The sequence below is a fragment of the Diabrotica virgifera genome, chromosome 8 (assembly GCF_917563875.1).
Source record: "Diabrotica virgifera virgifera chromosome 8, PGI_DIABVI_V3a".
In the NCBI taxonomy this organism is placed as follows: domain Eukaryota; kingdom Metazoa; phylum Arthropoda; class Insecta; order Coleoptera; family Chrysomelidae; genus Diabrotica; species Diabrotica virgifera.
The window spans coordinates 152,311,438-152,339,171 of record NC_065450.1 but is presented as its reverse complement, the minus strand read 5'-3'; the positions used below and the strand labels follow the sequence as shown (position 1 = coordinate 152,339,171).

General features: G+C 33.7%; 2 protein-coding genes across 2 annotated transcripts in view; one reads left to right on the top strand and one right to left on the bottom strand.

Annotated features, from left to right (window-relative positions):
* LOC126889995 (uncharacterized) overlaps positions 1-27,734 on the bottom strand; it is a 241,029-nt gene that overhangs the window by 48,043 nt on the left and 165,252 nt on the right. The window lies entirely within an intron of this gene.
* Positions 361-26,862, top strand: LOC126889996 (probable DNA-directed RNA polymerase III subunit RPC6). Its single transcript, XM_050658797.1, has 3 exons — positions 361-647; positions 14,726-14,972; positions 26,354-26,862. Exons 1-3 carry the CDS (start codon positions 469-471, stop codon positions 26,843-26,845), a joined length of 918 nt encoding a protein of 305 aa, XP_050514754.1. The 5' UTR covers positions 361-468; the 3' UTR covers positions 26,846-26,862.

The following is a 27,734-nucleotide window of genomic DNA, read 5'->3' as shown; positions in this document are numbered from 1 at the left end:
TCAAGACTGCACATCAAACCATGTGAGCAATTGTTGTTATAGTTATTTCTAGCGATATTTTGTATATAATTTAAAATAAGGTATTATTTATTTATAATAAAGTATTTTACATGTATTCTTGTCATTGGTTTTTTTTTTGTATAATAAACGTTACTTACAAGGAATTACTTTTAATTTTATTTTGTACAAACTTCTAGTTAATATATTTTCCTGTTCGACTCAGTAATTTTACCAGAATTTGTTGTTTAAAATTTTGGTTTCGAAAGCGGTAGTCCGAGAGTCGGACTACCGACGTTGCCTTTTTCTCCTCAAACAAAAAATATTTATTATGCCAAATAACAATATCATAGAGACCACTTATCAAAAATAGACGCGAAGTTTACTACGATACACCGGTTTGAGGTTATGTGACACGTAAAGAAAGTTTTGTTTTATTTTTATAAAAGTAAATTAGAAATTTATTTCAAGATGAGCACTCAGTCTTCACAGAACGGTAACGTTAGTGAAAGTACTGAAGCCGAAAATAGATTAATAGAATTGGCAAAATCTAATTCAGAAGGTATTTCAAATGACGACATAACAAAGCATATGCCTGATGTACCCCTTACAGAAATAACAACTATTATTAATAAATGTTTAAAAAATGGGTAAGTATTATTCAATAATAGATATTTGTACGTGTACAAGTTCTCAATAATATATATAAATAATTTAGCTGCAAAGGGCACATCAGTGTTTCAGTAGCAAAAGATTTGATGGTAAGGTTGCTAGTCTCACACATCATTGCTTGAGTCCCACCCAATTTTATTGATTAATTTTCTCCATTATCTTCTGTTCCTTGCAATATTTATTTACTTCGTTCCATGTTAAATTAACTTGTCTAAGTTTTTTTCTATCGTTCTCTTCAATGTGGCTAAAGATCTTCCTTGTTTTCTTTTACCTGGTAGACTGAGGTTTAAAGCTTGTCTTGCTATATTTGACAGGTGTCTGTAATGTGTGACCTATCCACCTCCATTTCCACTTTTTTATTGTAATTTCTATTTTTTCTGGTTTATATGGCAGTTTTTCGTTTGTGTTTTTATTTGGCCAAAATACTTTCAATATTATTCGTAGACATCTGTTCACAAAGGATTGCATTTTTTGGAAATTTTTTTTGTTGTTTTGGCTCTATATACTAAGACTAAGACATTTTTCTGTCAAGGCCCATACGTTGCGTAATGTGTTAAAAGCGCTTTGTGCTAAGCCTATTCTTCTTGGAATGTCTTTTTCCATGTCACCTGTTGCATTTACTGGACTACCCAGATAGCCGAACTCTTCTACTTCTTATATTTGTTTCTCCTCCAGGTATATAATACAGTAAAACCTCCGTTAACCGAAATAATTGGGGGCCGTTTCAGATAACAAAAATTTCGGTTAAAAATAACGTTTTTGTATTTTTCTTTTATTAAATTACATAGTATCTATTGGAGAGATATAGCTGCAAAACATCGTCAAAGGAAAACACGTAGGAAAATAGAAGATTTCTTTTAAAAAAACACTAATGTTTAGAACTGTATCTATGGCAGGAAAAAACGCCAATCTACAGGCACGAGTTCGAAAGGTGGCTCCTCGTGCAGTTTGGACGCATTTAAGAGATATGGATGAAGATCAACTAACAGTATTTGAAGTTATTATTTATTATTTATTTATTAAGCGCAACGGGCCTTGTAGGCCTAGGGCTAAAATGTTTACATTTCTGATTACATAAATAATATAGTAAATAACTTAATATATAGTAACTTACATAACTTATAAATTTTATTTAAATACACTTCAGTCTTTTTATACACTCCTTCACAACCTCTCTCCATCTCCTTCTGTCCAATGCTAGTTCTTTCCACCTCTCAATGTTACTTTTCTTCAAGTCTTCATATACACTGTCCTTCCATCTTTTCCTTGGCCTGCCTTTCCTCCTCTTTTGTATTGGTCTTCGTGAAAGTACCATTTTTGGCATTCGTTTACTTCCCATTCTCTCTATGTGCCCCAAGTATCGTATTCTCTGTGCTTTGATCGTCATCGTAATCGTTGGCTCTTGATATAGTTCTTCCAATTCTTTATTGGTTCTTCTTCTCCACTGACCTTCTATTTTCACACCTCCATATATTGCTCTTTGCATTTTTCTCTCCCATCTTTCTAACAGGTCTGTTTCTGACTTTTTGAGCACCCATGTTTCGCTTGCGTATGTTACTGTAGGTCTGATAACAGTCTTATAAATTCTTATTTTTGTTTTTCTTGATACGTATTTGGATTTCAATAATGTGCGTAATGCTCCATATTTTTTATTTCCTTTAGCTATTCTTGCCTTTATCTCCCCTTCTTCATGACCATTTTCATCTATTTTGGCTCCCAGGTAAATAATTTCTTTGGCTCTTTTAAACGAGTATGTTTTTTCTCCATCTATTTGTACTATGATGTTATTCTCTTTTTCTTTTTGGATCTCTCCCATTATCATATATTTTGTCTTTTCTTCATTTATTTTAAGTCCGAATTTTTTGGCTTCTGTTATTATGTTTTTCATTAACTTTTGTAGTTCTTTTTTGCTTGTTGCTAATAGCGTCAGATCATCTGCAAATGCTATGCAAGAGATATAGCTGCAAAACATCGTCAAAGGAAACACGTAGGAAAATAGAAGATTTCTTTTAAAAAAACACTAATGTTTAGAGCTGTATCTATGGCAGGAAAAAACGCCAATCTACAGGCACGAGTTCGAAAGGTGGCTCCTAGTGCAGTTTGGACGCATTTAAGAGATATGAATGAAGATCCACTAACAGTATTTGAAGTTATTATAAGAGCTGTAAATTTTATTAGAAACAGCCCATTATGACTTTTCACAAAATTGTTTGATGCCGTGGGTTCGGAATATAGATCACTTCTATATTATTGTGAGACACATTGGCTTTCTCGTGTCAAAGTACTTCAGATTCAGATTCGTTTATTCATGTCAATAACACAAGTGTTTAACACATGTCAAATAAAATTACACAAAGATTTGGACGCAATACAAATTAAAAAGATGCACAATACGACTAAGAGTATTAATAACATTAAATACTAACATTAAATTTGATTACATTAACAATGGACACTGCTTAAAGTCATAAAATCCTAAAATCTAAATGCAAGAAATTCCTCATTACTATAAAAAACATTTTCTAACAAAATATCTTTAATTGTACTCTTAAATTGATTTAATGGAAGACACTTTAAACTATCTGGAAGTTTGTTGAAAAATTTAATAGCCCAGTATCCTGGCCCAGTTTGACACCTCCTCAATATCCAGTAGGCTAGCACGAGATGGTGTTTATATCGGCTGTCATGTTGGTGTATGTTCTCATGGGTTTCAAAGTGCGCCCCTCCCCTCTTGATAAACATTAGGTTCTCAAGTATATATAGAGATGGAACAGTGAGAATTCTTAGGGACCTATATGCTTGCCTACAATCATCCCTATACCAAAGACCAGCAAGAACTCTAACTGCCTTACACTGCCAACCAAAGACTGTCAACATTTCTGCTGAATGACCCCAGACTAAAATGGCATAGGCTAGATGAGACTGAAAAATTGCATGGTACGCTGTTATTAAGACTTTATGTGAAACATTAGATGCCAGATTCCTGAGTACAAACAGATTTTGTGCTAGCTTTTTACTTAGACTGTTGATATGTTCACCCCATTGAAGCTTGGGATCTAATAATACACCCAGAAATCTGACACTGCTCATACCATCATTTACATTCTGTGTGTCTCTGAGAGAAAAAACAACTCTGTTGGTTTTTGCTGCATTGAGCCGTAATCGGTTTACGCAAAACCATTCATTGGTCACTGACTGTGCAGACATAGAACCCTCAAGCAACTCCCCAAGTGTATCAGTTGTAAAAGACACTGTGGTGTCATCAGCGAAGAGTGTGTACTTTGCATTTGTGTTAATGCTCGTAAGGTCGTTAATATAAATTAGAAAGAGAATGGGTCCCAGTACAGAGCCCTGGGGAACCCCAATATTAACAACACTCTTTCCCGATAACACCCCAGAGACCCTCACAACCTGTGTTCTGTTTTCTAAGTAAGATTGAACTAGTTTTACACTGTAAGGACAGAAGTTGTATTTTTTGAGTTTTTGCAAGAGCATTCCATGATCTACACAGTCAAATGCCTTGCTCAAGTCACAAAACAGAACAGTATTAAACTGCAACCTATGAAAGGAGTCTACAATATGTGAGACCAAGTCCAGTATGCCAAGTACTGTGGATTTGTCCTTTCTAAAACCGAACTGAGAGTCTGAGAAATAGTTATTATTTTCAAAAAATGTGGTTATTTGTACTGCCATAGCTTTTTCAACAATTTTAGAGATTATTGGAAGCAGCGAAACAGGTCTATAGTTTTCTGGATTCTTAACGTCCCCTTTTTTATAAATTGGTGTAACAATTGCTTTTTTAAAGACTGATGGAAATTTATTTCCTTTAAAGCATAGATTTATTAGTTTAGTGAGTGGGCTTATAATAATATTTTTAATCATTTTAATAAGGTTAACATTAAATCCATATATATCATGGCTATTTTTATTCTTTAAGCTGTTTATTATATCCCTCGTTTGATTAAAGGTAATTTCAAGAAATGAAAAGGTGTTTGTATGATTGACATAATTAATTTTATTAATAAAGTCAATATTTAATTTTGGAATGTCTTTAACTATATTAGTGGCAATTTGGGAAAAATAATCATTGAACTGGTTTGGCGTGATCTTCTAATGAAGACCCTGATTTTCCTCGATATTTGTTTATCATGTTCCACATGGTTTTCTATGGATTTTTTGAATTTAATATTATTTGGTCATTTGACCTCACTTTGGCTTTCTTAATTTCATTTTTATATTGATTTCTGAATTGTTTAAGTATATGATGGTTATTATCATTTTTATGTTGCCTATAAAATTATTCTAAAAATTTTAGATGTTCCCGCATTGCCTGTAGGTCATTTGTAAACCATGTGATTTTTTCAGATTGGTCTGATCTTACTGTATATTTTTTTTGTGAAAAAGATTCTAAAAAACAACTTTCAAGAATATTCATAAAGTGACAGAATTTTAATTCATCATCAGTGTTATCTTCATAGATAAAATCCCAGCTTACTTCCGATACTTTGTTGAAAAATATGTTCTTACCTTTTTCAGTTATAGGCCTAATAAGCATAGTTGTCTCAGTAAAACCTTTAACCTTTTTTTGAATCTCAAATTTGACAATCTGGCCTTTGTGATCTGAAAAACCAGTCGCAAAAACCAGCAGAGTACAGGGGCAATCCAGGATCCATGAAAATGTTATCAAGACACTTATTACCCCTTGTCGATTCATTTATAGTCTTGACTAGGTGAAAACCTTCAAGAACGCCTTGAAGTTTACGGGCACTTGCATTGTCAACAAGGAAGTCCACATTGAAGTCCCCAGCAACAAGGACTTGTTTATTTGGGCTTAATGTGCCTAGAACTCCTTCAAGAGAGTCCAAAAAGATGTCAAACGGGCCAGAGGGGCTATGGTATACTGCTAAAACTAACAAGTTAAAATCTTTTAGACATATACAACAATATTCTATACAAAAATCAATTATAAAAGTGTCATTATTAACAACATTAAAACATATAGTATTTTTGACGAAGATCGCAGAACCCCCTCCTCTATTTTGTGACCTTGACGTGTAGTTGGCCAATCTGTAGCCCTCAATATGGACTGTTTGGATTTCCTCGTCTGCCAGCCAGTGTTCTGTAAGGCATAGAAATGTCAACATTCTTGTCTTTGATGCATGCCTCCAAGAGACCAATCTTATTTCTCAGTGACTGCATATTGAGTGAAAAATACTAAGAGGTATTGGAGATTTACTTGAGTTTATATCTTCTTCATCTTTTGTCCCTGGTGGCTCTGGATATTCATAAAATGGTTGACTGAGATCCCAATTGGCCAAAGGGACGTAGGTATCAACAATTTCATTTGCCTGATCTGTGGGAATTCCTAGCTTGAAGGAACTTCTTTGATCATCCTTTTTAGTGTACATTTTCTGGCAAATAAACCCTGCTTTCATTCCATTCTCCATTAAATGAGCCTTAACGGCTGCCGAGTCCACTGAGGGGTGGAAGCCGGTTACAAAGAACCAAGTTTTGGGGGATGGTGATTCAGCTACCTTGAGTGTTGTGACACTTGCAGCTGTGCCGGTCTACGATTTTTAGGGGCTGCTCTCTTTCTGTTTTGGACAATGGTCCAACCTTCAGTAGTTTCACTCTCATTGGTATTTGTTAACTGATGTTTTTGAAGTTGAGATATTTTGGACTCAGAATTATTGATTTCCGAATCCGAAATCTGTTTTGTTTTTGTTTTATTTGTCATGTCGTTGACGTTGACATTATTGACTTTGACTTTTGGCGAATTCATTGCTACCAACTGTTGTTCGTTGCGTTCGATTTTCGTTTCCATCTGCTCCGTTTGATCCGGTTTCAATGCGCCGGCGCCTGAGACGTCATCGTCAGCGTGAGAGGATATGATGAAGGCAGGCGAAAGGTGCGGGGAAGAGGACGAAGGATGTTTACATTTCTTTGAGCGTGAAGTCTCCGGTTTTTTTATGGCATTCTCATACTTTTCCTTCCACAGATTGGCATTTTCCTGTAGAATCTTGTTTTTGTCAGTTAATTCATCCACTAACCTTCTCAAATCTTTTATGTTCTCTGGTGTTACATTTTGGCTATCTTTGTCTTCTTTAACCTCGGTCATCTGAGCTTCCGCATCACAACAGTAAATACGACTTTTGTCGACGAAAACTACTTTTCCGGCCCAATCTCTGTTCACACAGGAATTGTGGAAAAGGCTACCGCACTTAACACAGATTACCACAGTGGAACTTTTCGTTTTGCAGCATTTAAATGCCGTTTTATCGGGAGCGTCGTCTTTCGCATGTTTCACAGCTGACGCCATCTTTCTACTTTGAAGGGTGTCTAAGCTAAAAGAAGCGATTTTATTTCTTACTGATAATAATAGAGAATAAGCAAACTTGTTTTATGGCACGAAATTCCTTTAAAACTTGCGTATTTAGTTAATATTCTTCAAAGACACAGTATTTAAATAAATCAATGTAAGGGCCTCAAATGCATGCATTTACGCAGAAAGACAATATTACTGCATTTATGAAAAAATTAGAACTGTGGATAATAAGTTTGAAAAATGTTGACATGTTTGCCACTTTTAAAATTACCTGTCTTACTGATGAAATAGAAGAAAGTAAAGTTCTTATTAATAATCATTTGACCAGTCTATAGAAGCAATAATTCTCGTTTTACTTTAAAGATCTTGACATGTCCAAATATGAATGGATTAGAAACCCGTTTGTGATTGAAAAATATGATGATTTTGGCCTTACGACAGCAGAGCAGGAAATGATAATATAGGTATTTATCTAGTGATAGCAAATTTTCAGGATGGAGTTGAGAATTTGTAAAATTAGACTGTTAAAAAATTAAGGGGGCACAAGAATTTTATTTTTTTTAAGGGGGGCGCAGGTACAAAAAGGTTGGAAACCACTGACTCTAAACATATTCATTTTCCTTAATGTTATTCCTTTTTTATTTACTTTTTATTGATAAATTATTGAAACGGTCAGCCATTTCGGTTAAACGATGTTTTGGTTAAAAAGGATTCGGTTAACAGAGGTTTTACTGTATATGCATCATTGGTTTTTTTGGTGGAGATTATTTTTGTTTTGATTGTACTCCTGTTTTTTATTTTCGGTCTGCTTCATTATGCAATCAATCTATTATTATCCACAAGGAAGAATTTCCTGTAGCTGGCTGTATACCATTAATTGAATGGGTCCGCCGAATAACATTGTAAGCACCACATTGTTCGTTTTTGAGAAGTCGACGAAAAAGTTTTATAAAATTGTGATAATGGTAAGTTTATACATTTTAAGGGTGAGTAATACAGTTTGTAATTTGTATTTACAAACTTTATTACTATGGTCTGTTTTTAAACCAAGATGAGTAATTCAAATTTACTGTGCTGTAATGCTTGTTTGTAATTGGTACAACCTCAGGCAAGTTTACTCCACTGTTATAAAATTTTGACATTAATGACATTTTTATGAAATTTTGACACTTCTGGCATTACATAGGTTAACTAAGTTATATTGGCAATTTTTTGTGTTTTCTGCATTATTCCTTTAATTTTTAGTATACTTTTATATATAAAAAAAAACAATTGTTTTTAGTACTCTTTAGCGAAGTATTAGTATAATATAATATGTATGGGTTACCGTCGAAGGCTGATATGATCAACCAAAAAAGATTACTTTCTTGGGTGTGAATTTGTCTTTTTAGTTTATTCCTCTTGGTTTAAACATAAACCATAACTCTTGAAATGTTTAAGTTTGCCATTGTTATAATTTTAAAACTTCTTTTTTGATTTCTGAAAAGCGAATGATGTGGCACTTACAACATTATTCGGCGGACCCATTCAATTACAGGTAAATTTAGTGAAAAATTTTTTTCTTGGTAAAAGTTATATTTATTTAAAAAAAACTCCAAAAAAGAGCCACAAATATCACAAAACGTTTTCGCTTTTTAAGAAGAGCATCATCAGTGTTACAAGAACATGCTGAGAGAGGTGTCAGTCACCTCTCTCATTGTAATGACCTAATTACTACCTCGCAATCCACGTGCCACGTGTGGGTGTTGTATGTTGCCATATGCATAGGGATTATATCCATCCTTTGGTCCATAATGTACCTATTTATTTATGTAAGACATTTAGTCTATTTTTAAAAGGTTTTTACCTTTGTATTTTTGGGTGGCTCAGCATGTTTTTGTAACACTGATGATGCTCTTCTTAAAGAGCGAAAATGTTTTGTGATATTTGTGGTCCTGTAAGTGGCTTTTGTGGTTTTCTAAATAAATATACCTTTTACCAAGAAAAAAATTTTTCACTAAATTTACTTTCAATCTATTATTATTATGGACAGTGTAGGTGACAAAACGTGTCCCTGTCTAACTCCTTTTTAATATTTATTTGTTCAGATAGTTCACCCTCATGCTCAACTCTTGTAGTGCATTGTTCGTAAAGGAGCTTTAATGTCCTAATATATTTATCTGATGTTCCTTAGTGTATATTCCACATTATGTTGTAGTTAATTGAATCAAAGGCTTTTTCAAAGTCTATAAAATTAGTAAAAATTTCTCCATTTTTTTCGTTACCTCTTCCAAAATGGTTCTTAAAGTGTTTACATGATCTACACAAGAGTTGTTGGGCCGAAATCCTGCTTGGTCTATTCTAAGTTTTTCATTTCTGGTGTCTTTTATTCGTTCCAGGATGATCCTTGCAAGTATTTTACTAGCCACGTTCAATATGGTGATTGGTCTCCAATATAAAGCACGGTTTCCTTTCTTTGGTAATTTTATTATGATTCCTTCGTTCCATTCCATAGGTATACTTTTATCGATCCATATTTTTTTCAGTCATAGGTAAAGCATGTCCACTGACAGGGTTAAGTGCGCCTTCATTAATTCTGCTGATATTCCATCTATTCCAGACGCTTTGCCATTTTTTAAATAGTTTATTGCATGTCTTTCTCTTCTTCTCTGTATTTTGGGCTGCTGCTTCTCCATTTTTTCCAATTTGCTGTATGTGCAACCTTTTGTCCAATCTAGCTCGTTTTTTACTTCCCTGGTTTTTCTTTTGTATTCATCCTCTAGTTCTCTTCGTCTTAGGGGATTTGTTGTTCTAATAATGTTTTTATTGTTCTTCTCTTTTCAACTTTTGTCGTAGTATCCTGGATTATCATATTATATGGAAAAGGTGGGTGGAACACTATAAAGAACTACTTACCATCGAAGTAGAAGATCCAAATCAACCGAACCCAAGAGCAACCAACAATACACCATTAGAGCCTCCATCAATTCAAGAAGTACGGGATGTAATAAAACACCTAAGAAATAATAAATCTCCAGGAAGTGGTGGTATATCCGCGGAACTTATTAAATATGGAGGTGCTACCCTGACTAATCAAATATATAAAATAATACTAAGAGCCTGGAATGAGGAACAAATCCCGGAAGAGTGGTGTCTTGGAATCGTTTGCCCGCTACACAAAAAGGGTGATCAATTGGAATGTAGAAACTATAGGGGGATAACCCTCCTTAATACAGCTTACAAAATATTTTCGAGCATCTTATATGGTCGCCTAAGTGCATATTCAGAGGAGCTTCTTGGAGAATATCAAAGTGGTTTTAGGCCTGGTCGATCAACAACAGACCAGATCTTTGTGCTAAGACAAATACTGGAAAAAACCAATGAATTCAATATCGACACATACCATCTTTTCGTAGATTTTAAATCGGCCTATGATAGTGTCCTAAGAAATAAATTGTATGAAGCCATGGATGAATTCCACATCCCTGACAAACTGATAAGATTGGTTAAGGCTACAATGCGTAAAGTCGTTTGCAAAGTCGAAATGCAGGGCGAACAATCACAGGCGTTTGAAACGAATATTGGGCTGCGACAGGGAGATGCGCTGGCGTTTCTCCTCTTCAACATAGCTCTGGAAAAGGCGGTCAGAGATGCCTGAATAGACAACAGAGGAAATATTTTTAATAAATCATCCCAAATTTTGGCATATGCCGATGACGTGGACCTAGTTGCCAGCACAACACGCAAACTAGAAGAAATGTATACCACCTTCTCAAATGCCTCAGAAAATATGGGCCTGACAGTAAACGAGGAGAAAACTAAGATGGTGGCATCAACACCCAACAATAGAGCCAGAAACATCGGTCACCAATTCTCTGTTGATAACTCTACCTTTGAAGTGGTGGACAAATTCACATACTTAGGCTCCCTGATCACCAAGGAAAACGTCATGACAGAAGAAATCAAGCGAAGGATAATTCTAGCGAACAAATGCTATTTTGGACTGAGTAGACATATGAGAAGCAGAAACTTAAGCCAATAAACAAAAATAACCATATACAGAACCCTTATACAACCAGTGTTGACATATGGATCGGAGACATGGACCATCTCCAAGGCAGATGAAAACCTTCTGCTTATATTTGAACGAAGGATCCTGAGAGGCATATTCGGTGGCATCTGTGAAAATGGTATTTGGAGGAGGAGGTACAACTACGAGGTATACCACAGATATAAACATATATTTGGTGGAAAAGACGTAGTATCTCTTATAAGAATAGGACGACTAAGATATGCAGGACATCTAGCAAGATCACAGCATAACAACCCTCCTAGAAGAATCCTTATGTCACAACCTGTGGGAAGTAGAAATAGGGGTAGGCCAAAACTTAGATGGAAAGATGGTGTAGATGAGGATGGGAGAAAAATAGGCGCAGCAAACTGGCAACGGTTGGCAATGGATAGGACTGACTGGCGTAATAGACTTGGGAAGGTCGAGGCTCTTTCATAGGGCTGTAGCACCATTGATGATGATGATCCTGGATTATCAACGTTTTATCAGTGTTCCTCTTCTGATTAATTTTGTTTTTATTGTTCTTCTCTCTTCAATTTGTATCTTAGTGTTCTGGGTTATCAATGGTTTATCAGTGTTCATTTTATATCTAATTGTTTCTGTTGCTGAGTTTATGAATGCATTCTTATATGTTCTCCATATCGCCGCCGCCTACGAAAAGTATAACTCCGAAAAATGCCGTTAATAGTAGAACTTTCAATGAACGCCGCGAAAAAAAATTTTTTTGATTATATGACTGTGAAAATTATAATCCCTAATAAAGTATCAGCGAAAAAATTTTTTTTTGAGGAGTATCGGCAAAAGCGTCATCTCTGTTTGTGTGTTCACGAAAATTATAATTACTAAAAAGTTCTCAGAATTAATTGTTTTCGTCGGCAGAAACAGAAACAGAAAGGGAAATAATTGTTTTCGTCGGCATCTATTATGAACTAAATCTTGTCATTATAAATATTTTGGGAGTTATAATCTTCGCGGACACGCATATAAAAAAATTGTAATCGCCAATACTTATCAAAAAGTTATTATTTTCACTGGAAATGTATTAGGAATCACATTAATCATAGGTACCAGCGATATGTCCTCAACATTTAAATTTTCTATTTGCGTTAAGTCTCCTATATGTTTTTCTAGCATAGTTTGGTACTTTTTTTTGTAGTCTTGTTTGGTAGTCTTTTATCTTTTATCTATACATTTTTATCTTTACACTGTTTTATGAATACTTATTTTCATCTTATTTTATTTTAGTTGTGTACACTTATGCTTCCTTTTATTTTAACTTTTTTCATATACTTTTCTTTTTGTACACAGTACTCGATGTTTTATTTCTGGAACAAATAAAAGAATAACTACTCCGCACAGTCGGCTCCACCGACATGGAGTAGAGATAGGGTCAGCAGCGGGGCATCTGAAGTAACGTTTGTTAAAAATACGTACCGGGTGTCCACGGCTGGAATGAGGGGGTTTTAGTGTTTAGGCAGTTGCGTTTTCACGATTGATTCGCTTGGCTTCACGGGTGTCTGAATCGGGCAAGCGGACTGAATCCCACACACCAGGGTAGAGGGCAGAACACCAATTTCTTGGGGTGCTACGGTCTACCCTGACGGTCTTATGAAGATTTCCTCCTCCCAAAAAAAGCATAGTTTGGTACACTTATCATGTCCGCATTTTTTAATGTACCGGGTGTCCCAATAAGAATGGCTCTCGGCCATATCTCAGGAACCGTTTAAAGTACAGCTTTGAGAAAAAAAATTATAACAAAAGTTGCCTAGAGAAATGCCTGGAAATTATTTTCATAATTGTAGGTCCGCCGCTAGAGGGCGTAATTGAAGATCAAAAATTAAGAAATCAAAATTTTAGAAAATGGGACCAATGAAAGAGCATTAGAATGTCGATCATCGTATTCTTCATAAAATTCTGCCCATATTTGATTTGACAAGTTTAAGTCTACCTTTGCAAATAAGAGGTGGGGGTGAGTGGGAACCTTGTTATCAAAAAATTGCTGAAAGTTCGGTTCTGCTAAATCGAATTTTGCAAAAATTGGTCTTGTTGAAAATAGCTCTTTCGTCAATCTAAGAGTCATAATTTCGAAACAGCCTAATAAATAATATTGTCACCTTAATTAGCAAACCTCGTAACTCCATTTTTACTCAATTTGTGAATATTATATGCGCCATCTGTTTGTAAATTAATTCTTTTTTTAACCAAATTCTGTAACTCCACCTAAACGTAGAAATTAAATATAAGCGTAAAAGAAAACCTTGTAACTCATCAGTTTTTTTTTTGTGTCTGCTGACTCCTGAACCATTTGTCGTTTTGGAGTTACGAGTTTTGCTAATTAGGGTGACGATATGTCAGCTAGTAGGCGTTATTTAATTTTTTTCAGAAATCTAATTTTCTTTGGAAAATTTTAAATACAAGTATGCATGTTTAATCATCTATTACAAAATTAGACGAAATTAACAACAGAATAGCGAAAACCGCATGTCGATACCTTTTTCTATCTCCAGATATCTGAAACGTGTAAATTTTAAACATACTACTATTACTGTCACCGGTCAACGAAGTTAACAAAAAGTAGTGTGCTATGGAAAAAACAAAGAAACATTTTCCAGATGTCAACGTATATAATTAATTAAAACAACAATAAGACAAACAACACTATAAAATATAACAAAGAAATATAAACAACTACTTAGTGACGACCTAAATGTTCAAATTGTTGCCCATCATTTTCGATCGCATTTACTCCTTCAAGAACAGATTGAACAGCAGTCTCAATTTCTGCTCTCGAAATGCTTTGTAATATGCCATTTCGTATTCTTGGATCATGTTTTCTTGAGTAGTGGGCCAAGCGGCAAAAACAAGGTCTTTAATCCGTCCCCATAAATAAAAGTATTCTGACTTTTAGAGACTTTTTGAGACTGCTGTTCAATCTACTCGTGAAGGAGTAAATGCTCGCATCGAAAATGATGGCCAAAACTTTGAACATTTAGGTCGTCACTAAGTAGTTGTTTTTATTTCTTTGTTATATTTCATGGTGTTGTTTGTCTTATTGTTGTTTTAATTAATTATATACTTTGAAATCTGGAAAATGTTTCTTTGTTTTTTCCATAGCACGCTACTTTTTGTTAAATTGGTTGACCGGTGACAGTAACAGTTATGTTTGAAATTTACACCTTTCTTAAGATATCTCGAGACAGAAAAAAGGTATCGACATGCGGTTTTCGCTATTCTGTTGCTAATTTGGTCTAATTTTGTAATAGATGATTAAAAATGCATACTTGTTTTTAATATTTTCCAAAGAAAACTAGATTTCTGAAAAAAATTTAATAACGCTTCCTAGCTGGCATATTACTTATTGGGCTGTTTCGAAATTATAACTCTTACATTGACGAAAAAGAGCTGTTTTAGACAAGACCAAGTTTGCAAAATTCGATTTAGCAGAATCGGACTTGTTATATATTTTTTTTCAAAGTTGTGCTATAACCAGTTCTTGAGATATGGCCGAGAGCCATTCTTATTGTGACACCCGTATGTACTTGTCTCATATTTTTTCCTTTTTTTATTTGTCCTGTAAGTAGTTTGTTCTAATGCCGATTCTTATCTTTGCTCTAACTATGTAGTTCATGATATTCAATAGTACTAATGTTTTATTACTTACATAAAAATATGTTTTTTAGCACATTTGATTTGTTTAAAACCAAAGATAACCTCTTATACAAATACAAGGATCCATCTAAGAAGACAAACATTAAAGGAGCAGATAGTGAGGAGAAAGTAGTATATAAAATAATAGAAGAAGCAGGAAACAAGGGCATATGGATAAGAGATATCAGATTTAGTTCCAATTTGAATATGACACAGCTTAACAAAGTTTTGAAAAGTTTAGAAACCAAGAAACTGATTAAAGCTGTAAAATCAGTATCTGTAAGTAATTACACCATCTAATTTTAACTATCCAAGTAACTATGGATATAAGTATAATAATAATAATCAGTGGGTTAAGCCTAGTAGGCCCATGGCTTGATTGACCATTCTTGTCCATCCCTTGTTGTCCATTTTTAGATCATCTTCTACATCAATTTTCTAACTTGTCCTGGGTCTCCTTTTCTCTGAGGTCCTCCCGTTGTACTTGACCATTTTCAATAGTCTCTGACATCCTTTGTATGTAGCCTAGCCATCTCAGTCTTGTGTTCTTATTAATCATATTATGCGGGGCTCTCCATATAAATCTCTCAAATCTTCATTTGTCCTTCTGTCCGTTCAATTTCAAGATTCTGATGAGTAAACGGGACTTATTTCAATTTAGACTGTTGTTTTTTTAATTGCTAATTATGGGCATCCACTTGACGTTCAAACCCTGTGTCACATTGTATGGTGTGTCTCTGTCACTATTGGATGGGTATATTTAATTGGAACATTAGCAATAATTAATAGAATAAATAAATAATTTATTTAAAAAAATTTGTTATTAACAAAATATAAAATTTTAATACCTAAATGTCAAAGTATTATAAATACATAATATTATAAAGAGATCAGCAGAAGTGCAGTTAAACCAAGCTCTCAAATTGTTTAACCAGGAGGTGCGTCGTCTTCCACGACTCCTTCTACCCTGTATTATTAATTGTAACAAGTTATAACGCTCGCCCCTCATGACATGTCCCAGATATTGAAGTTTTCTAACCCTAATTGTATTTAAAACCTCTTTTACCCCAGGCTCTGGGTGAAAAAACGTGATATAATTCAGGAATTTTTGAAACCTACCAGGTGTTGTAAAGGACGATGCCAGGAATAACTTCTACTAAAATGTAACCAAAAATTTTGTGCGGTTTTTTATTTATGACGTTTTTCATTTGTTAAATTTGCAATTATTAAAGATTTTTAATTTTGCAGCTTAGGATATTCATTTTAGAGAAAAACTTTTAAATAGAAAATTGCAGTAGGTTTAAAAACCTACAATTTGAGCTATGACAAGTTTAATGTAGTTAATACGTTATTGCAAAATAGCCTCCGAAAGGTCCAAAATGGCCGTTTTTTGCAATTACATTACTTATTGTAAAAATAACTTTTATGTATTTTTTAAGGCTTTAAAATGAAGATCTTTCAAAAACAAACCTAAAAAAAATTTGTAGGGCCCGATTGGTGAACTTGTTGCTTAGATATTACGATTTGTTTATCCCAAGGAGTCAAATCTCGAAGGCTATAACTTTTTCAAAAAAAAATCTTAGAGAGTTAATCCACGATCCACTCTCCTTCTAAAAACTTATATTTTCATATTCTGATGTAAATAAATGCGTATAACATTTTTCAACCTCTTATTTCGGGTTTGAAAATAAGGGGGCAAATTTCGTTATAAACATTTAGAACTGAAGCCGCCCCTGTAGATCCTATGAGTTTCTAACTCGCAGGTTATTGTTGCTGAAGACAAAATTTATTTAAAAAAATTTGTTATTAACAAAATATAAAATTTTAATACCTAAATGTTATTGGAAATAAAATTTTTTATTCGAAATAAAATAAAAATTTTCTACGTTCAACTGAAGCCGAGATAATTGTTTTTGTTTTCTTAAATCGTAGCGACTTTATTTATAACAATTAAGAAATTATTTCACAGTCATTGACTAAATAAAGACTTATATTAGGTTTGTTCTAGCATCAGTGTCAAACGGTTTGAAACCATCAGCGAATAGCGGACCAGCGCGAGTAAAGGGGATAGCCTGGTGACTGTATGTTCTCTCATTGACCAACTGTTTGCTGACGGTTTCTGACTAGTTTGACTGTTTGCTAGAACATACCTATTATCTTAAAATAAAAATTATTGTAACCGAAAATTACATTTAATTATTAAAAATTATTTTTAAAGTGTAGTGGAGATTTATTTTTCGTTACGAATGTGATTTATTGTGTCGGTTGCCCTTAGCAACGGTTAGCAACTTATAATACATTGAATCACGGTTTTTGCTTTAAATTTTAAAGCACCGCTTGTATTGACATGAAATTTGGCAAACACATAGATAACATGTCAAAGAATAAAAATGATATTGGGCCTCTGTGTGCTTTTGTCCCGGGGGTGAGTTTGGGACAAAACTCACCTCACCTTATAAGGGGTAAAAAAATATATGTTCAAAATAAGTTCTGAAATGAATAAAACGTCTAATTTTAAGCACCTTTTGTTCTATAGCATTTTTTCACCAAGTTACTTCAATGTAGTTTTACTCGTGTATGTGTCGTTTATGTCTGTAAGTTTCATCGGTTCAAAGTGCTTATTTTTGAAGGGGCTGTAGTTAAAAGGACTTGAACTAGTCAATAATCACGAGTGTATGCAAATTTAGAACAGCCTTGTCTTAACCAATTTTTGGCTTCAAAAAAAAAACCAAAAAATCCAAAATATTCAGAAAAGCAAAAACTACATTTTTTTACTCTTTGTGATTTTTGGTCACACTAATAAATTTTAAGTTATTTTGAAAAAAAGATTTTTTCAAAATTAAAAATTAAAACAGATTTACTTTAAAACCAATTTTTTTAAATAAGCCCTTTGAACCGATGATACCTACAGATCATATTATAAATGATACATGAGCATAGTAACTTGTGAAGCGGTAATGATTAATTTGATTTAAGATGGTAATTAGGGGGTGACTTTCCCGAGTTTTTTTTTACAAAAAAAAGAGCATCTTTATTATTATCAACTTTATTTTCAGCGTAACTTGCTTACTTATGATGCTATAAACATTTTTAAAAAACAGATGTACATATTTTTTTAAACATTTTAAAAAACGTTGTAACGATTTTTCTCCAAAAAGTGCATGATTTTTTGGTTATTTCAAGTTGAAATAATTCACTTTGAAATTTGACGGATATGAACCTATTTTTCATTAGCTAGAACTTTGTTTCTACTGGCTCTAGAGAGTTCGTGCATACATCATTTTTTTCAATTTTTAATATGCTATATTTTTGATAAAAATGTTTTTTAAATACTTACTTTTTGAGTTATTTGTCAAAAACCGCCTAAAAACGTGTTTTTTTTTTGCAAAATGAAGGTATTTACTCGAAAATAACTCGAAAAATATTAACTTGGTGAAAAAATGCTATAGAACAAAAGGTGCTTAGAATAGGGCTTTTCATTCACAGTGATTTGTTTCGAGCTTCTGTCATGTGTCACATAATTTTAATATATCTACGTCGTACGTTATTGGTATTACCAATGATACAAACCGAAGACGTATGACGTAGATATATTAATATTATATGACACATGACAGAAGCTCGAAACAAATGACAATCGATGAAAAGCCATATTAGACGTTTTATCCATTTCCGAACTTATTTTGAACATATATTTTCTCATCCCTTATAAGGGGTGCAACTCACCCCCAGGACAAAAGCACATAGAGGCCCCAATATCATTTTTATTCTTTGACATGTTATCCATGTGTTTGCCCAATTTCATGTCAATCCAAGCGGTGCTGTAAAATTTAAAGCAAAAACCGTCATTCAATGTATTATAAGTTGCTAACCGTTGCTAAGGGCAACCGACATAATAAATCACATTCGTAACGAAAAATAAATCTCCACTATACTTTAAAAATCATTTTTAATAATTAAATGTAATTTTTGGTTAAAATAATTTTATTTTTTCTTTGGTCAATGACTGTGAAATAATTTCTTAATTGTTATAAATAAAGTCACTACGATTAAAGAAAACAAAAACAATTATCTCGGCTTCAGTTGAACGTAGAAAATTTAGAAAATTTAGCAAGTTAGAAACTCATAGGATGTACAGGGGCGGCTTCAGTTCTAAATGTTTATAACGAAATTTGCCCCCTTATTTTCAAACCCGAAATAAGAGGTTGAAAAATGTTATACGCATTTATTTACATCAGAATATGAAAATATAAGTCTTTAAAAGGAGAGTGGATCTTGGATTAACTCTCTACGATTTTTTTTGAAAAAGTTATAGCCTTGGATATTTGACCCCTTGGGATAAACAAGTTATAATATCAAAGCAACAAGTTCACCAATCGGGCTCTACTATTTTTTTTATGTTTGGTATTAGAAGATCTTCATTTTAAAGTATTAAAACATTCATAAAAGTTATTTTTACAATAAATAATGCAATTGCAAAAAACGGCTATTTTGGACCTTTCGCCGGCTGGTTTTCAATAACTTATTAACAAAATTAAACTTGCCAGAGCTCAAATTGTAGGTTTTTTAATTTACTACAATTTTCTATTTAAAAGTTTTTCTCTAAAATGAATATCCTAAGCTGCAAAATTAAAAATCTTTAAAAATTGCAAATTTAACCAATGAAAAACGTCATAAATAAAAACCGCACAAAGTTTTTGGTTACATTTTAGTAGAAGTTATTCCTGCCATCGTCCTTTACAACACCTGGTAGGTTTAAAAAATTCCTGAATTATATCCTGAAATCGACCTATTTTTCACCCACAGCTTGGAATATTTATCTTTTCCCATTCTTCTCAAAACCTTGACATTCGTGACTCAACTTATTCTTAATATCCTACTGTAGGATGATAACTCGAAGGCTTCTAATCTGTCCGAAGCATCTTTTATTAATGTCCAAGTCTCCAATCAATAAAATAATAAGGAAAACACATAGCATCTCAGAAGTCTTATCTTTAAAGAAATTGTGATGTCCCTGGTACAGAATACTTTCAGTTTGTTGAAAGCATTTCTTCGTCCTTATGTTCATGATTTTCAGGTCGTCTTCCATGTGATCCAACCATCTCTTTCTGGGCCTTCATTTTTTTCGCCTTCCTATTGGCTTTTATTGTTATATTTTCTTTGTTGTTTGAAAAATAATAAATATGTGTTTTCTGGTTTTTCATAAATCGTGTTTTAAAATTATAGTGCCATCTATCAACAATGCGACAAAAAGGTTTCAAATAAAAGTTTCTTATTTTTTCATGAGGAATCCAAATCAGTAATAAACAATGGAGGTTCCCGTTTAAGATTTTAAAGCTGCTCCTCGCCCATCCCAAGGGGGTGATGCGCTTAAGGTACTAGTACCCTTTAGAAGACCAAAAATAAGCATTTTTTGAAGATTTTTTTTCTTGGGACCCTTATTAAAAATGAACATTGAACTTTTTACATATTAATATCTAAATCTTAGAGAATACAAAAAATATATCTTTTTTCATTTATGCACGTACACTAATATTGTAGAGAGCGCCAAAGTCGAGGCCTCGAAAAAAAGTAGTTCCGATGGCGGACAGTTAATCTCAGGATTGGGATCTCTGAAACAAAAAAAATCGTACGGCATTTGAAAAGGGAAGGTCTCTTACGTGACAATTTACCACCGTTAGTGAAACATTCCGCAAAAAAAGATTTATAGGAATAAAAGGCAGATTTCGAGCATATAGTTTAATCAAATCTTGCCCAAGTATACTTTCGCTAACTTAGCATCATCAGGGGCATTTCGTCAAAACAGGAAGATATCCCAGTAAGAACAATGTTCAATGAACATCATTGTTCTTACATTTTTCTTGCCAAGATGTAGTATCCGGCAAACTTTAATTAATTTTTGATCTGTTTGTCCTTCGTCCAGTGTTAATGTTATTTATTAGTTGCAAAATTTTTTTAATTGCGTTCTTGCCATACAAATGTTATCTACATTTTGCTGGGATATCTTCCTGTTTTGACGAAATGCCCGTGATGATGCTAAGTTAGCGAAAGTATACTTGGGCAAGATTTGATTAAACTATATGCTCGAAATCTGCCTTTTATTCTAAGGTTACTAATGAGAGAATAGATCATGACAAGGCAAATACTCGAGAAGTACTAACGAAACTGGAGGTTGGAGCAACTGAGTTTAAGGTTTTGAGGGTAGGACGTGGTAATAGCAGTAGTGACAGGCCAATACCACTTAAGGTAATTTTTCAAAATAATACCACAGTGATTGCATGTCTTAAAAACAAACATAAGTTGAAGCCATCGAGCATATTGATTAAATCAGATCTTACTCAAATGCAACGAAATCATCTCAAGAAATTATATGAAGAACTTGATAGGCGTAGAAGAAATGGTGAATCAAACTTGGCAATACGATACAAGAATGGTAACCCGTTTATTTCAAAGGTAAAAGAACAAAACCACCAGAATCCAAAAAACTCCCAAATGCGAACATAAGTATGAATAGTCGTATCACTTTACTACCAAAATGTGCATGGTTTGCGTACGAAGCTAAAGGACATTTATTTGACATCCTGTTCAGCTACATATGACGTTATTTTCCTAACAGAGAGTTGGCTTGGTCCTGAAATTAAAAGTAATGAAGTTTTCTGTGATTTATATACCGTATACCGTCGGGACCGTAATCATATTTCCAGCAAGAAATCAAGAGGAGGTGGAGTGTTAATTGCAGTTAGAAGTGATATCAGTTCTTGTCTAGTGGAAATTGCCAGTTCAAATGTAGAACAGGTTTTTGCTGGAATTACTATTAATTGCATTAAATATGTTTTTGGCTGTGTCTACATTCCGCCCAGATCTAGATTGGATGTTTATTCCAATCACATTGATACTGTAAAACTAATTATGAATAAGTATAAAGATTCTAAACTAGTATTATTTGGGGATTATAATCTACCAAATCTGATATGGGACGGTGAGACGACTGCTAAAAATATAAGTAATGATACTGAAATTTTGTTTTGTGATAAGTTCAATTTTTTAGGATTAGGTCAATATAATTATTTTAAAAACCAGTATGACTCAATTCTTGATCTGTGTTTCTCTGATACTTATTTAAATCTAAAAAAAGCGGAAGCTTTAATGACGTGTGACAGGTATCATCCCTCACTTGAAGCATTAATATTATTTGATAATCAATATATCAGTTTGGAAACTAATATTTATTATAACTTTCACAAGGCGGATTATGGTGCCTTGAATAATTATTTGCTTCAGATCAATTGGATTGAGTTGTACTGTTTAGAGGATGTAAATGACATTTTAGATGCTTTTTATTCCATTATTTGGAACGCAATTGAACTTTTTGTACCAAAGATATCTGTAAAAAAATAGCTATTTGTATAACAAGGGAGGAAAGTGCTACTTTTCCTCCCGAGAATGAAGTTTACTGCCCGACGCGTAGCGGAGGGCAGTAATCATTCAAGGGAGGAAAAGGCACTTTACTCCCATGTTATACATATGGTTTTTCCACCTTCCTCAAATAACAAGTCATTTTTTCATTTTTACTTAATTTATTTATGTAACTAACCAACAAAATCTATTAGAACTAAAACTAACATGTAGGTACAATATAACTGTCAACTGTCAAATATAAGTCAAATTATTAATGTAAACATTGTTAAATCAGAATAACAATTTACTGTTTTTTACCATTCTGCAAAATACAGAGTGTTTTTAAATAAACGTTAAAATGTATACACACTTACGTAATAGAAAATAGATATTGTACAGGGCGTCAATAAGTTATATTTCATGAATGAAATATCATGACGTCACTTTTACTTTTCCTCCCTAGGGAGGAAAAATATTTTCCTCCCTAGGGAGGAAAAGTACAACTTTGCTCCCTACAATCAGGTCCAGAAAAGTATACTTTCGGTAGAGGTAGGTGGAAAACGAATTTTCCTGTTTGGTTCTCATCTGAACTTAAGAGTAAAGTCATTGCAAAAAAGATTGCGCATAAAAAATATAAAACTACAAATAAGTATCACCACTATATTGAATTTAAAAATTTGAGAGATGAATGCTCATCACTCACTGAGCAGTCTTACAATGCTTACGTTTCAAAGATGGAAGTGAGAATAAATGAGAACGCTGGTGAATTTTGGAAGTTGATCAAAAATAAAACCAACGGACATGGTGCTCTCCCTGGCTTTATGTTTCTAGGTGAGGAAAGTGAAAATGACAAACAAAAAATAACAAAGTTGTTTGCGAAACATTTTGGTACTGTATACATCACTTTTAATGGTAAATCTCTGGATAACCTGGAGAGTAATGAAATTTTCTCACAACAGCTGCAGGTGGAAATTAGTAACCTCGAAGTCACTTTCGACAATTTACTGAATGTGTTGTTGTCATTAAATGTCAATAAAGGGGCTGGCCCTGATTTGATACCGAATTTGTTCCTAAGAGAAAGTGCAGTGTCCTTGTGTGAACCATTAGTATATGTTCTTAATAAATCTCTCCAGACGGGAATTTTCCCGAACAGATGGAAACATTCCTTTGTGTGTCCTATTTTCAAGGTATAGACAAGGCGAAAACGGCGGGTTCGAAGGGAAAAATATTCCCATGAGATTTTTTTGCATAATCACATTCGTGAGACATCCCAGAATAAGGTTCAAGAAGTCGCCCAAGTGAAAAGTGGGCCCATTTTTTTTTAACAATTTTTTTTTTAATCAAATTGCAAGAATCAATATTTTTGGCGCGAACAATTGTTTCTTTAATTTTTTGGACCATTCTGGACAAAAAAGGTCTCTTATAATTTTTCTCTAAAGTTGATTGTTTTCGACTTATAAGCAATTTAAAATTGAAAAAAACGAAAAATGGCGATTTTCAAGGCTTAAAAACTCGGTTAAAAGTTATTATTATAAAAGTTAATATATGACTAAATCAAAGTTTGAAGCCCGCCCTACAAGATCCTGAAGAAATTTTTGTCATTATTTTATTACTAAGCTGTTATTTTTAAGTAATAATAATAAGCGCCATGCACGTGTGCGGGGCTGTAAATGCTGAGTGCGAGAGAGAAGCTATTCCAGCAGTCCAATTGTGCATCTTACTCGCACTCACATTTACAGCAGCGTCAATACGATACAACCACTCATTGTTATTAATTAAAAATATCAGCTTAGTAGTAAATTTCTTTCACAGATTACACAGATTTCTTCAGGATCATGTAACGGCGACTTTAAACTTTGATTTAGTCACTTTCTGACTTTCAAAATAATAATTTTTGACCGAGTTATTAAGCCTTAAAAATGGCCATTTTCGCGTTTTTCAAATTTTAACTTGCTTATAACTCGAAAAAGTTCAACTTTAGAGAAAAGTTATAAGAGACCTTTTCTGTCCAGAATGGTCCAAAAAACCTAAATAAAAATTAGTCGGGGCCAAAATATTGATTTTTGCAATTTGATTAAAAAAAAAATTAAAAAAAAAAATTGGCCCACTTTTCTCGGGGGCGATTTCTTGAACCTTATTCTGGGATGTCTCACGAATGTGATTATGCAAAAATATCTCATGGGAATATTTTTCCCAACGAACCCGCCGTTTCCGCCTTGTCTACTAGGAGATCATAGTGATATCAAAAATTATCGGCCAGTTTGTATTCAGTCAGCTTTATCTAAAGTATTTGAAAAACTGGTTTTGCCAAGTTTGGATAATTATTTTAGGAACATTATTACGGACAACCAACATGAATTTGTAGGCGGACGTTCTACTCTCACTAACCTCTTTTCGTATATCGATAGTATAGGTACAGCAATGGATGAGGATTACGAGGTGCACTCTATATACACCGATTTCAGTAAGGCCTTTGACCTACTAGATCATAATGTCTTAATTACAAAGCTGAGAAACTTTGGTATCACTGGTTCTTTATTAGCTTGGTTTACTTCGTATTTGCAGGAAGAACATTGCAAGTAAGATCAGCAGGATGTGTTTCTAATGGATTTGAAGCCGTGTCAGGGGTTCCGCAGGGTTCCCATTTGGGTCCTAAGCTTTTTCTGTTGTTGATAAATGATATTGGTAGGAACTTTAAATCTGAATATCTGATATTTGCAGACGACTTAAAGATATTTAAATGCATTAGGTCAGAATCTGATTGTGAGGGTTTGCAGAGAGACTTGGATTCTTTAGTACATTGGTGCCAGGAAAATAATCTTAGATTGAATGCTCCGAAATGCTCATATATTATTTTTTCACGTAATAAGACCACCAGTGATTTTAAATACAAGATAGGAGATGTGGATTTATCTAGGGTTCAGGTAATTAAGGATTTAGGTGTGTTACTGGATAGTAAGCTAAGTTTCGTGGACCATTATGATGCCATTATTGCGCGTGCTAATGGGACATTAGGGTTAGTCATCAGAATGTCATATGATTTTAATAATTTGTTTGTAATTGTGAGATTGTTTTTGAGTTATGTTCGTTCATTACTAGAGTATTGTTCAGTGATTTGGAGTCCAAGTTATGAGAATCACAAATATCGAATTGAATCGATTCAAAATAAATTCGTTAGATATCTGCGGTATAGATTAGGTACTAGACTAGAGGAATGCAATTGAATTCCAGTCAGGTCATGCAGATGTTTCATTTGCACCGTCTAGATGATCGCAGGCGATACTTTGACCTTAATTTCGTATTTAAGGTGTTAAATGGTATTATTGTTGCACCTAGCATTCTGGGTCGAATAGATTTTTATGTTCCAGCTAGGAATTTGAGAAGATGTCCCTTGCTATCCGCTAGATCGTGCAATACACGTCATGCAGAAAATATACCTTTAAATAGAATTGTTTCTAGTGTAAATGAGTTTCCAAATATAGACTTTATGGGAGTCACACTAAATGCTTTTAAAAGGACTATTTCACGTGAATTATTTTAATTTGATTTTAAATTTTTTTTTGATGTTAGTTTAATTGTAAGTAATGTAAGTTAACTTGTGTTCAATGTTTAATTTTGACTTTTAATTGTAATTGTAAAATGGAGTTTTCCGTCAATAAATATTAATTTAATTTATTCCTATAAATTCCAAATATTAGAGCATTCAACCTACTTCCATTTTAAAAAAGATTTTACGGAAATTTAAAAAAATTGTGTGAAAAGATCGCCCGTTTTTATGTTTAAAAAATATTTATTTTTTATTTTTTGGTCAATTTGTGGTAAATTGTCACGTAAGAAACCTTCCCTTTTCAAATGCAGTACAATTTTTTTGTTTCAGATATCCCAATGCTGAGATTAACTAGCTACATTTTTCGAAGCCTCGACTTTTGCGCCATCTACAATATTAGTGCATATGCATAAATGAAAAAAGATATATTTTTGTACTGCCCAAGAGTTAGATATTAATATGTAAAAAGTTTTATGTTCATTTTTAATAAAGGCTCTGAGAAAAAAATCTTGAAAAAAATGATTATTTTTGGTTTTCTAAAGTGTACTAGTACCTTAAGGGACGTGTTTGGTGACATTCGATAGATTTTCTAAAAATATTTAAAATGTTTTTTTGTTTTTCGGTCCGATGTATATTTCGCGAAATAGTCAACGGTCCCGCTTCTTTTGGGACCCCTATATCAATAAAAGTAAATAAAACAATAATTATTTTTTAGGCCAGTAAAAAGAAAGTTTATATGCTGTATGATTTGGAACCAGACAGGTCAGTAACAGGAGGGGCTTGGTATCAAGATCAAGATTTTGAATCAGAATTTGTTGATGTGCTAAGCCAACAGTGTCATAGGTTTTTAGTAGAAAAATGGGAAGAAGCTAATAAAAAGGCTGGTGGCCCCCTTTTAGTAAGAAACAGAAGTTATGCTACAGCTAGCGATGTCCACAAATTTATTTCTGAACTGGGTATCAGTAAAGTTTCTCTATCAGTAGATGATATAGAAAGCATTTTGTATACAGTAGTCTTGGACAACAATGCGGAACGGATTCTAGCAGCAAATGGTTCTTACTTGTATAAAGCTGTAAATAGGTTTTTGCCAACACCAGGGCTAGTGAAGATTACATGTGGGATGTGTCCCGTAGCTAGTAGATGTGCAGATACGGGACTTATTAATCCGAAAGCCTGTAACTATTTTACAGAATGGTTGAATCAATAAATACAAACATATTTTAATTTCTTTTATTCCAACGCCCTTCGTGAAGATGGACACAATATCACCAAATTTTTTCTCTGACAAGTCATTCAGTTCTAACGTGTAGCACCATAAACAACATCTTCTTCTTCTTAGGGTGCCTGTCCGTTCCGAACGTTGGCGATCATTCTGGCTATGATGACTCTGTTAGTAGCTATACGGAATAGTTGTGTTGAGGTCTTTCTATACCATGCTCTCAGGTTAGCAAGCCAGGATATTCTTCTTCGTCCTGGAACCCTTTTTCCTTCAATTTTACCTTGTAAAATGCACTGGAGTAGCCCGTATCTGCCTTGATTTCTCATTATATGCCCCAAGTACTGCAGCTTACGGCCCTTCACGATGTTGACTAAATCTGCGGTTGTGTTCATCCTCCGTAGTACTTCTTCATTGGTGACTTTGTCTGTCCATGGTATCTTCAGGATCCTTCTGTACAACCATAGCTCAAAAGCCTGAAGTTTCGATAGAGTTTCCGCCTTCAATGTCCACGTTTCTACTCCGTATAGAAGAACTGAGTACACGTAACACTTAAGGAGCCTTATTTTTGTTTTTAGAGTGATGTCATGGCTCTTGAACAGAGGTCATAGTCAAGAATGCACTCTTTGCCTTTCCGATGCGACATTTAATCTCTTGAGTATTGTCCCATGACTCATTGATTATAGTTCCCAAATAGTTGTATTGTGAGACACGTTCAATTCTCATTTGGTTCACATACAGATTTACTCCAGTTATGTTTTGCTTGCTGATGATCATTAGCTTGGTTTTGCTGGTGTTTATGTCTAGTCCATATGTTCTACTGGTTTCAGTTATTTTATCCATTAAGTTTTGCAGCCCTTCTATGGTATTGGAAAACACT